This window comes from Dipodomys spectabilis, unplaced genomic scaffold, assembly GCF_019054845.1.
Source record: "Dipodomys spectabilis isolate Male_0828 unplaced genomic scaffold, ASM1905484v1 ptg000003l, whole genome shotgun sequence".
Lineage (NCBI taxonomy): Eukaryota > Metazoa > Chordata > Mammalia > Rodentia > Heteromyidae > Dipodomys > Dipodomys spectabilis.
The window spans coordinates 14543797-14556103 of record NW_024870680.1 but is presented as its reverse complement, the minus strand read 5'-3'; the positions used below and the strand labels follow the sequence as shown (position 1 = coordinate 14556103).

The following is a 12307-nucleotide window of genomic DNA, read 5'->3' as shown; positions in this document are numbered from 1 at the left end:
GGACCCACCCACCCCCCAAAAAAAAAGAAGATGAAAGAAATTAAGAAATGTGACATTTTGGGGCGGGGGCTTCTCCTGGGGCTTGAACTAAATCTAGGTGCTTTTTCTGAACTGTTGTGCTCAAGGCTAGTGTTCTACAACCTGAGCCACAGCTCCACTTTTGACTTTTTGGCAGTTAATTGGAGATAAGAGTCTCACAGCCTACCTGGGCTGGCTTTGAACCTCAATCCTCAGATCTCAACCTCCTGAGTAACTAGGATTACAGGTGTGAGCCACCGGTGCCTAACAGAGCATTACTTTTATAGTGATAAAAGCCCTCAGCCTCACTTATTCCCCTACCTGGAAATAGGCAAAGGCCAAGTGATCCAAGGCATCTTCTAGACTAGCTTCATCCTCCGTTTTCCACTCTCCGTAAGATCCTCGGAATAGACTGACAGCCTCCTCCAGCCACGGAATAGCATGGTAGTAATCCCCCATGTCATAGGCCACCTGCAGGGAACACAAGCCTGAGACCATGGGCAGAGGAAAGAATATGGTTATTCAGAGAACACAAGGGCTTCTGAGACATAAGAAGGAAAGTTTCCATCTCGCATTCACTGTAATTCAGTTTATTAAGCATCTGTCTGTGGAATTTATAATCTGGCAGAGAAGAAAGGATGGATCAGATGTAATATGGAGGAAGCAGTCATGATTGCTTGCAACAAAAGGCATAATTTGCTATAAAGGCACAGAGACCAGAAAAGACTTGGGAATCAGCAGGTTTAGGAGAAGTGCCAGCTAAGATGGGCCTTCCTTGAATAAGAAGGAATTCAGTGTATAGGGATTGAGAAAAGAAACATTTTAAAATGACAGAATGGCAAAAACAGAATATATTAAGACTTAAAAGTGAAGAAAAATAATGTGAGCATACAAAGGGAGCATGGGCTAAACTAATCTGGTTTTGAATGTCATATTTTTTAGGGATGTATTGCTGGTAGCAATGTGAGGGGTGGATTCAAGTAGTTACTGAGTAGCAACTGGTGGTGCCTGCCACTGGGAAACTTGAATCAAGTAAGGGCACGTGAGTAAAGCAGTCAGTGTAACCAGGTTAGACATGGTAATGGAGGGAGACGTGGGCATGCTGTGGGAGCTCAGTGGGTCTGTTCTTATTAAATTATTGAATGCTGGAATGCCGGGCAACATGGCCACAGGCACAACCAGAGCTCCTGTCTCCTCCTAGCTAACAGTTAACGAGAACACCAGATCCACAGTACAATTTCCTGGAAGTCAATATTGGAAACAACATGGAATTATAAAGTCACTGAGTTGGAACAACTGTTACAAAATGATCTAATTCAGGTATAACTTCCAGATGACAGGACATAGAGATTCTGCAACTCTGCAGCCTACATTAGAAAGCAGCTCCTATCCTAGGTCTACCATTAACCTTTTGTTTTATCCATCTAGTCCTCATGTTTCTTAGCTGTAAAATGAATGACAATCCCAAATGACTGATCTTTTCCTGTGCTTTTAACCTTCTTTCTCCTCATTCACCCATGATGAGATTGAACCTAGGGAAATCAACTGTCTCCTTAGAATATTCACAATTGCATCAATACATCAACAGACACAACTGGACAGTAGCAGAATTAGACAATCTTGGAAAGAACCCATGAATGAAGTGTTTGGAGAAGTACAGAGGAAACAAATTTGACCACAAATTGATAACTACTGAGGTTTATTCTTTGACCTGCAACCTCACTCCCAGGTAGTCATTCATCAAAAAGAAATGAAGATCAATGTCCACCAGATATACATTTAAATGGTAATAACATCTTTTTTCGTAGAAGGCCAAACTGGAGACAATCTGAGCATATATCAACAGGAGACTAGATCAAAAGTTGGTGGTAGCCGGGCGCCGGTGGCTCACACCTGTAATCCTAGCTACTCAGGAGGCTGAGATCTAAGGATCACTGTTCAAAGCCAGACCGGGCAGGAAAGTCCGTGAGACTCTTATCTCCAATAAACCACTAGAAAACCGGAAGTGGCGCTGTGGCTCAAGTAGTAGAACGCTCACCTTGAGCTGAAGAGTGCAAGGACAGCGCCCAAGCCCAGAGTTCAAGCTCCACAACCGACAAAAATAAAATAAAATAAATTAAAAAATAAAAAAGTTGGTGGTATATTCATGTGATGGAATTCTACTCATCAATAAAAAGGAACAAACTACTACTAAATCCAACAACATGGATAAATTGTATGTGCAGAGTGAAAGAAGCGAACTTAAAAAAATCACGTTTTATGGTTCAGGACAGTGGCTACGTGGTAGGATAGGGTGTTGGGTAGGGAGAAGGAACAAATATAGACAATATGAACAACACCATTACACCTTCCTTAATTATCATTGTTTGTACACTGTGTACTTTTTATATACAGTATTTGGAATGTTTTTAATCTTTCCAAATAAGTGCAGCAATACAGAAATAAAGACTTCCAGCATGACTTTCAGGAAGCTGCCTTACTACCTTTTCAACATATGGTTTTACTTTCAGAGCGGCCTCACTAATGAAGCATATATTGGTACCATACAACAAACCATTTAACTGGCTTAAATTTAAATTAGCCATGAATGTGACAATTAGACTCTGTTTCTACTCAAGACCTCAGGAAGAAAAAAAAAAAAACAGTATGTACAGTGACTCCAGGAACCCCATGCTACATTAATTTGGATGGTTGATTCCTAAAACTAGGAGCCCTGAAACCCACTTTCACATCTGCTCATGAATACTGTAGGAACCAGAGGGAAAAATCACTTTCCTGCAATATGGACATTAAAAATGATAAAAATGTTTACCCACAGGGCATCTTAAGGCCAAAGGCGGGGGATATTTTAAACTGATCTCAAGATGATCAGAGATCAGTTAACTACATCATGTAGTAGGTTCCTGAGATCTGTTTGTTCAAGTAATATTAGAGTTAATGGCTGCAGTTTTTTTTTAATTTACCTTTACTTTAGTAATTTACTTTAGTATTTCTACATAATTAGGAAATGGGGCAAGGGATTCCAGAAATACAGGAGGCTGAGTTTCCATGATCTGACCTTCACATCACCATCCACATCCCTTCCTCACTTTCCCTGTTTTCCCAATGGTTCATTTACTGGGAAGTTATAGTTGGGACAACCAAAGAATCACATCGCCTAGTTTACGGCTCTTATTCTGCCACAATAGATAACTGTAATAATTAGAATGCTGCCAAGAGTATTCTAAGAATATAATCACTTCACTTTCCCAAGGAAGAGCATGGGATCTTTTTTTTTTTTTGGATCTGGTCATGGGCCTGAACTCTGGGCCTGGGCGCTGTCCCTCAGCTCTTCAGCTCACGCTCTAAGCCACTGCGCCACTTCCGGCTTTTTTCTTTTTGCTCATGTGGTGCTGAGGAATCGAACCCAGGGCCTCAGGCATGCAAGGCAAGCGCTCTACCACTGAGCCACCTTCCCAGCCCGAGCATGGAATCTTGAGTTACAAGATCAGATTCAAAATTGGGTTGTTATATTTAAAATTGTATAATCTTAGGCATCTACCTGCTTTGCCTTGGGTTCCTTCATCTAAAAATAGGAATAATAAATTGGGTGTAAGTGACTCACATCTATAATCCTAGCTACTTAGGAGGGTGAGATCAGCAGAACTGCAGTTCCATACCAGCCTGGGCAGAAAAGTCTATGAGATTTCATCTCTCCGGGTATGTGGTAGCACATATCTATGAGCCTAACAACAATGGATGCTTAAAGTAAGTGGGTCACACACAACATAAGTACATACAAAGGCAGGAAGTGAGCCCCTATACTGAAAATAGCCATCAGAAAATGAGGCTGGGGAAATGGCTCAAGTGGTAGAGTAATAACCCAACAAGCATGAAGCCCTGAGTTCAAATCCCAATACCACCAAACAATGGGAATAATATCAAAATTCCAAGCTTTCTTTAAGTATGTGAAACCTATTTAAAAAACAACAATCAGGGCATAGTTATTTCACTGACAAGAAACTAGAGCTGAGCCCTTGGTCCTGTCTGAATATCGTTACCTTGCCTACTTGGAAGCAGTCATCTGCTGTGAGGGAGAAGAGCCTCCTGGGACTATATAGGTCAGTGACAGCAGAGCCAGAAACTCTCTGGAAGACACCTCGGGCCAAGCCCTTCACATTGAGCATGTAGACATCCTGCAGCCGCATCAGAGCCCGTGCTGCTCCCTCGACGTCCTCGAAGACTGGAAGGTCTTGCTCTACCTTCTCATAACCATCCTTCAGAGCTGGAATAGTAGTAAAAACATAACCCATGCTCCCCAAATCAGGTAGCAAGCATTTACTATGTGTAGGGTGTGTTCCTATAGTTCATGAGAAAATGCTCTGAGTATCTTAATGGTCTTGATGCCAAGTACCTATTGGATGCTTAGTACACCATCACACAACATATATAATAGATGAGTTCATCATGTACTTCTTCACAGGGTCAACATAGTTTTCATTTTTCCCTCCAGGACTGGGGATTGAACCCAGGCCCTCACTCATGCTAGGCAAGTGCTCTACTACTTGAGCTATACCCTCAGCTCTGTAGTTGAGGTCAAATGATATAATCTAATCTATAATCATAAAGATCTATTAGGTAGGGGACATACTTTGTTGGACACCAAGAGTTAAGGAGATAAAGTAATAGCTCCCATCTTACCCTTCATCATGTCCCATCAGAGTTTCTCTCCTTACCACTGAGTCAGGACATAGAAGCTTCTCTCGGTCCCTCCAGCCCTTCTCATTACCTCGGATATTCTCACTGGCCTCCAGACTGTGTACCACATTCCTCCAGTCAGATTGAAGACGTTTGATGAGAGTAAATGCAAGCAGAGGGTTGTCCACAGGGCTTGTTGAATCCTCATGCAATGAAAGGACCTTGTCATAGAATCTGAAAGACAGTAGAACGATCTCACCTCCTAATACAACCACCACTAGGGAAGACTGGCATGGTGTGTATACACATTCAGAGCAGCTAACATTATAGCTGGCTGTAGTGGCATATGCCTGAAGTCCCAGCTACTAGGAAGATTGAGGGAGAAGATTCACTTGAACCTAGGAGTTGGCCATGGTAGCACAGAGAGACATAATTTCATAATTAAAAATAAAAGTAAGCTGGGCACCGGTAACTCACACCTGTAATCCTAGCTACTCAGGAGGTTGAGATCTCAGGATCTCAACCTGGGCAGGATAGTCTGTGAGACTCTTATCTCCAATTAACGACCAGAAACCTGGAAGTGGTGCTATGGCTCAAGTGGTAGAGCGCTTGCCTTGAGCTGAAGAGCTGAGGGACAGCACTCAGGCCCAGTGTTCAAGCCCCACAGCTGACTAAATAAATAAATGTAAGCAGTTAAAATCAAAGTTCTGAGTCTCTTGAGACTCAAGTAAGAATTTAAGAGGGGAAAAAAGCCAATCAAACAAAGAATATGAAAACTTCAGATAAAATAAAGAATTAACTGGGCATGGTAGCTCACACTTGTAATTCTAGTTACTTGGTAGGCTGATCATGAGAGGATTGAATTTCTATGACAGCCCAGGTAGAAAAGTTCACAAGCCCCTTTTCAAACCATGCCTGGGTACAATAGTATGTATCTGTTATCCCAGGTTGCCTGGAGGATGAGACTGGAAGAACTGCAGTTTCAGGTCAGCTCAAGCAAAACAGTCTGTGATCCTCCATTTCCACATGGGGAAATTGGACATGATAGTGTGCACTCGTGATCCCTGAAAAGCCTAGATGGATTGGGGCTCAGATACCTGTCAGGCAGAAAAAGAGAACCTATGGCAAAAATAACCAGCAAAATGTTGATCGGAAGGCATAGTTCAAATACTGAAGGGCCAGCCTAGCAGGACAGGCACGAGCCATTGAGTACCAGTACTTCCAGAAAAACAACAACAACAACAACAAAGGAGGTCTACTTATTTGCTCATGAATGAGTTTCTTCATACCAGTAAGTTACTGTGGGTCAGGCACCATGCTAGATGTAAATGATACAGAGGAAAGACAGGATCCAGCTCAAAGGGTTCACTAAACAAGGAAATCTTGTTCTTCTGTTATCACTCAATATCCAATCCTTAGTATCCAGTAGAAACTCAAAACTATCATTGAATAAGTTACTGTGATTGTGACTTATGATATAAAAGAATTGAATGCATGGTTTGTAGGCAAGCCACTCAATCCATATAGGGGTTGGAAGTGGTAAAAGAAGACTTTCTAGAAGAGAGGATAGTTGACATAATTCTTGAAAGGTTAGCTAAAATATTACTGTCTACTGTTTAATGACCCCTTACTATGTATAGGCATCCAAATGAGTGCTTTAAATATACTGTCTCATTCAATCTCCCTAACACCCTTTTTTATAGATTTTATTTTATTTGCCAGTACTGGGGTTTGAACTCAGGGCCTGAGCACTGTCCCTGAGCTTCTTTTGCTCAAGGCTAGCACTCTATCACTTGAGCCACAGCACCACTTCTGGCTTTTTCTGTTTATGTGATACTGAGAAATCAAACCCAGGGGTTCATGAATGCTAGGCAAGCACTCTACCACTAAGCCATATTCCCAGCCCTGTATAGATTTTATTTTCCTATTTTACAGAGAAAAATGGAAGCAAGGCCACAATATTAGGAGATAGCAAGGCCAGGATTGAGCCCAAATCAGCCTGACCTAGAAGCCTGGGCTCTGGGCTGGTTTTTCCATGATGCTTTCCATGCAGATAGAAAAGGTGAGGAAGAACATTTTTGAGCCTACAGAGATCCATGCATGCAAAGACACAGAGATTTGACATATGTTTGTGGATCCAATTTGTTAGTCTATTCTGGCTACTTCCTAGATATCAGACTCCATTGCTGGTACAAAGGCAAGATGAGGTCCAATGCACAAAGAATTCATAGACAGAAAAGTAACTGCATTTGTCCTTACTCTGCATAGGTTCTATAAGAAAAGAATGGAATATACCCTTCTAGGAGCTAGGATCAAAATTTTGAGGAAGACAACAACTTCGGTCTCAGCACTTAGTCCAGTGGGTGAGAAAGACACAGTAATTACATAACAGATGCAACCCCAGACTTAAGAACAATACTTAGATGAGAGTGAGAAGTGATCAATTTAGCCAGAGCAGGTTTATATAAGGGTAGAGTACTAGTACTTGTTTATATACATAAATCTGTGAAAGGATAGAAAGGGAAATTCAGAAAGGACTGGCCAGGCACCAGTAGTTCACACCTGTAATCCTAGCTACTCAGAAGGCTGAGATCTGAGGATTGTAGTTCAAAGCCAGCCCAAGCAGAAGTTTGTGAGACTCTTATCTCCACTGAGCTAACAAAAAGGTCAGATGTTGAGCCTGGGGCTCAAGTGGTAGAGCATTCGCCTTGAGCAAAAAAGCTAAGGGACAGTGCCCAGGCCCTATGTTCAAGCCCGAGGACCCCCCCCCCCAATCCAACAACTAAGTAAGAGATAGGAATGTTTGAACTGTAATGGTGACCAAGGGATTCAATGGGATGAATTCAGGGAGACATTCAGGAAGTAGAAAGAACAGAAATGATGGTGGCTGGGGCAGGGGGTATAGAATGGGGTTGGACAGCTCACTGCCAACTTTCCAGCTTGGGGACATTTGCCAAAAGGGGTGGAAATGGTGGGAATCTAAAGTGATTATCCTTCTAGTAAATTTCTCTTTTGAGAGCTATCCTACAAGAGTGTCCACAGCCAAAAGATGTTATTTCTTTTCCTGGTGTATCATGTTAACACACTGATGGAATCCATAATATTGAAGTGTATTGGCCATATTGAACAGGACAGGTTAAAGATGTAACGTCTACTCTTTATGAGATTTTTTTTCCTCCCTTATCTAAAAATGAATTTGAAAACAATATAATAATCACACTGGAGGGGAAAGTATACGTGGAAGGTGACTATATGAATGTGGACAAGAGTGTGAGAGTCTTTGGGTGGGTGGGGAGGAAAGCGTCTGCAAGTGAAATGGGATGAAAGAGAACAGAGGGTCTTGGTAAGGACCCTGCAACCTCTTGATGCAGAATCAAAACAGGGTTTCCAAAAGAGTGGGACTCTCAATGAAGAAAGGAGGCCCAGAATAGAAGATGACCTGGCTCACAGCTTTCAGGAAGCTGAATGTTCCGTTCAGCTTAAACTCAGAAATCAGAATCTGAGCCTGAGTAACTGAGGAAGGGCATCTGAAGCCGGTCAAGTCCCAGGCTGCCTCGAATCTTAAAGATAGGGCTATTTGTGAGCTGCTCTGCCTGCATTCAGTGAGCCTTCAGGGTGTGGGATCCTTTTACTGCCCATTATTGCCTGCTATGGCTCCATATGGAACTACTTAGTGAAGGATATTCCATATACAGCTGAGACTTGGGCTGTGTCCAGCTTAGCGGGTAAGTGTCCAGGAACAGTTGAGGCTGAGTGTGCAGTGATTTTATAAGATGGCTAGATGGGGGAACTGGAAAGACGCCCCACACTTACTCTGACTCAACCTCAACCAATCCATACTTTTCTGCTGTATTAACAGAAAGAACTGATCTACTCTAGAAGATGTCTATAGATTTCTTTCAGCACATACATTTTTTCAACTTTTCCACTAACAAATGAATGGATTCCTTAGTCACTTATTAGAATAATGTTTCATATGCACCCAAAAGAAACTGAGGTATGAAGGGTAAAAGAGGTGAATACTTGCTTCAATCTACCAAATTAAAAAGTCTTGTCATTATATCCCACTGTGCATTTTGAGGTTCATTTGGTTAACCCAAGGGTTTGATGTCTACAATCCAATCTAATCCATATTTGAACAAATATGGCATTTTTTTTCTGTCCCACAGAGAAAAAGGGTGGAGGAATCTATCAACTGATATCTGAGGCTGGTTTGGAATCTGAAGTTGGACACATGCCCAGTCTCTCAGCAACAAGCTAGTTTCCAGAGACTGAGTTACAGGATGCCAAAGTCAAACTTCAGGGTTCCTAAATGGCTCTGTGCTTTAAAGAATGGGCTGAGAGTGGAAAATTAGGTTCTTCCTTTCAAGAATCTGCACATAAAATTTGCAACCCAATCCCTGCATTCAACATAGTCTGGGCTATCCAACCACAATTCATGGGCCATGTCATTTCAAAATGTTTTGGCTTCGTCTCAGTCCTTCCGAGATAGTCTGAATGCTTCTTAACCCAGAAATAATTGCTGCAAATTCTACTCTTTATAATATTTAAATTACAACAACAAAGAAAGCTAGAGGTTAACTATCTATGCACAACTGGTATATGAACTATGTATACTAGGTTGTAATGATAGAAACTACCATAAATTTTATTTATTACCTTGAAGTAAGAGGTAACCTCAACCACCAAAAAAAAAAAAAAAAAAACTTCCTTATTTAGAAATTCAAAGAAAATAAAGTGAGAGACTGAGAAATAACATCTCAAATTACATAAGATTAAGAATATGGAAAAGTGAACAGAAACCACCAAACCTCCTGTTTAAAAAGCAGACATTCCACTGAGTTTTAGAGCATGACTTGGGGAACAGAATCATAGTCTCCAAAGCATCAGGCTATATTTTTACAAAATTCAGTGTTTATAAGTCACCTGAGAAAAGAATCTAGAATTGTCTCCTCCTCTTCTTCTTCTTCCTCCTCCTTTTCCTTCTCCTCTTTTTCTTCCTCCCCCTCTTCCTTTTTCTCCTTCTTTTTGATGGTTCTGAGGCTTGAATTTCAAGCCTTGAGTTCTTGTTTAGCTTTTTTGGCCAGGGTTAGTGCTCTACCACTGAAGCCATGCTTTCAGTTCTTGATTTTTGCTGGTTATTTGGAGATAAGAGCCTTGTTTTGTTTGCCTGGGCTGACTTTGAGCTTCAATTCTCAGATCTCAGTCTCCTGAGTAGCTAGGATTTTATAGGTGTGAGCCACCACACCTGGGCATGTCACATTCTTTACAGCTGGGCTCTTGGAATCCTTGTTAATGCTTTGAGCCAATAGTGAAGACTAGTACCAATCTCCCTTAAACAGTAATAATGATAGTTAACATGTGTTGAGCAATTACTACATGCCAAGCATAATGATAAATACTTTTATTTGGTACTCAGTCTGCCCCAAAACCCCATGAGAATAAGAACTACTTTTATTAGCTTTTTATAAATTAGGGAAGTAAAGTTTAAAGAAGTAAAGAAAAGTGCCCAAGGGTACAGCCAAGTATTCAAATAGAGGCCTGAAGAACTCCTGAATCCATGCTCTCAAACACCATGTACTCTGGCCACTAACAAAACACAGTTTTGCCTGTGTCCTGGCACATCAGATAAAGCAAACAGAAGAGACATCACAGCTTAATAGAAAGAATGTGGGATGAGTAATCAAGACAACATGCCCTAGTCTTGGATTTGTTAGCTCCTACATTTGTAATCTTGGATAAACTACTGGACTTTAGCTTTCTCATGTTTTAAATGATTTCTCTCTTGTTAAGACTATAATACAAACTTTTGGGGAGATGGCTAGAGAGAATTAAGATAAAATTGGTACAAGATCTGCCACTGTGACAAGGGCGAGATGTCACACACACACTTCCACACAGATTGTCTTCATGAACTCTGACAGTGTCCACACACCTTCCTCTCATGTCACCCAGAGTTAGAATTACTATGTCTTATACTCCCTTGAAGTCTCCGCTAGATAGATGACATAAAGTACAATTTCAATATGTTCAAAGAACAACATAGCCACAACCACTGCTTCTTACACTGCTTTGGGCTTCTTAATGTCCCAAGGAGAGAAAGCACAGCACAAAGCCTTACATGTGGAATCACATACAACCGTTCATCGACCACGAATCAATCAATTCATGATGACTGTCCCAGTGTCTTAAGCCTTACAACAGATTTTACAGTGGGCAGTACTACTTTGTTGATTCGTAGCAAGGCAATACTAGCTGTGCATTTGCCTGTGCGTGCAACCCTCAGAATCTTCACAGTGCGACCCTGGTGTGACATACTTTCACCCACATAGCTTAGGGACTGTTTATGTAGTTTTTAGAGAGCTTTTACACGTGCGGAAAAGAAAGAGCGGGAAAACACATCCGGTGAGAAACATCTCTAATTAACCATCACGATGCTAAGACTCCAACGCCTGGAGCGTACAGCTAGGTTCTATTTGCCTAGAACAGTGAGTGCCCTTCGCCCCGCACCCTCGCGCCTCCCCGCGGCGCCCCTGGGCGAGCTGCCACCCCGCAGTGCCCGCGCCCACCTGGTCAGGTCCCGCAGCCGCGCCTCCTCCCCGCGCAGGTAGCGCCGCAGCAGCCCCAGCAGCCGGCGCTCCGGCGCCAGGGCGCGCGCCACGCTGGTCAGCGCCGAGAACGTGTCCTCCCGCGCCACGCTCCGGGCCGCGTCCCCGGTCCTCAGCGCCAGTACCGCCAGCAGCGCCGCCAGCCGCGCCCCGGGGCCCATCACCAGTGCTCCCGTGTCCTCCAAGAAACCCAGCGCCCGCGCTGCTCTCGCCCGGTCCCCTGCCCCGCCCAGCCACGCCCACTACAGACCGCGCCTCGGGTGATCCGGCCCCGGACACGCCCCTCAATGTGGTCCGGCTCGTACCGCGCTCGCTCCGTGGCCACGCCCACTACAGGCCACGCCCTCGCATTGATCCCGCCCCTGGACATGCCTTTCGTTCGGGCCTGGCGGGGCGGCCCCTTCGACATAGTCCCTCACCAACTCCACCTCCCGCACCTCAGCATCTCTATCAAAGCCCATCCTAAGAACGATTTTTTTTTTTGCTGAGTCTGTCACACTCAGGGAAATCCAGGCAGGAGCTGGGGGTGGTTGTACAGCATCCTCTGGCCTAGGAGGCTGAAATGCATCTACACTGCAGAATCCTGGAAATCCAGGGAGTCAAGGGAAGGGTGGGATGAGTGCTGCTAGGGGATGAGAAAGCAACCGGGAGGAAAAACCTTCCCAGCGGACCCCATCTCTGAGCCGTTGTGAAGAATAAATGGCCTGTACAAGTCACTTAGACAAAAATATTACGATAGCCTACTAGGTGACCTGTTCTTTCCCTGGCAATATGCATTTACTCATTCATTCAACAAATATTTAATAACAACTACGTTATTCACCCACACCAGGGTGCAAAAGTGATAGAGATGGCTTCATGGAGTATGCCTGTATGTTGCTCTGACAAGATGAAAAGTTTTCTGGAAGATGACAGGTAAGAGAAGAATGAGCTATCTTGCCCTTCCACCTGCCCCAAGGTTTGCAGGTAAAAAATAGTTTGAATTCCAAAGAAAGGTTCTTGTG

At 43.1% G+C, this 12307-nt stretch overlaps 1 protein-coding gene across 1 annotated transcript in view; it reads right to left on the bottom strand.

Annotated features, from left to right (window-relative positions):
- Positions 1-11465, bottom strand: part of P4ha3 (prolyl 4-hydroxylase subunit alpha 3) — a 39985-nt gene extending 28520 nt beyond the window's left edge. The window contains exons 1-4 of the mRNA XM_042689623.1: positions 11265-11465; positions 4787-4929; positions 4059-4282; positions 340-489 (exon numbers count right to left, since the gene is read on the bottom strand). Of these exons, the coding sequence (XP_042545557.1) occupies positions 340-489; positions 4059-4282; positions 4787-4929; positions 11265-11464 (717 nt within the window). The 5' untranslated portion in view covers position 11465. The remainder of the gene's footprint in view (positions 1-339; positions 490-4058; positions 4283-4786; positions 4930-11264) is intronic.
- Between the last annotated feature and the right edge of the window lie 842 nt (positions 11466-12307).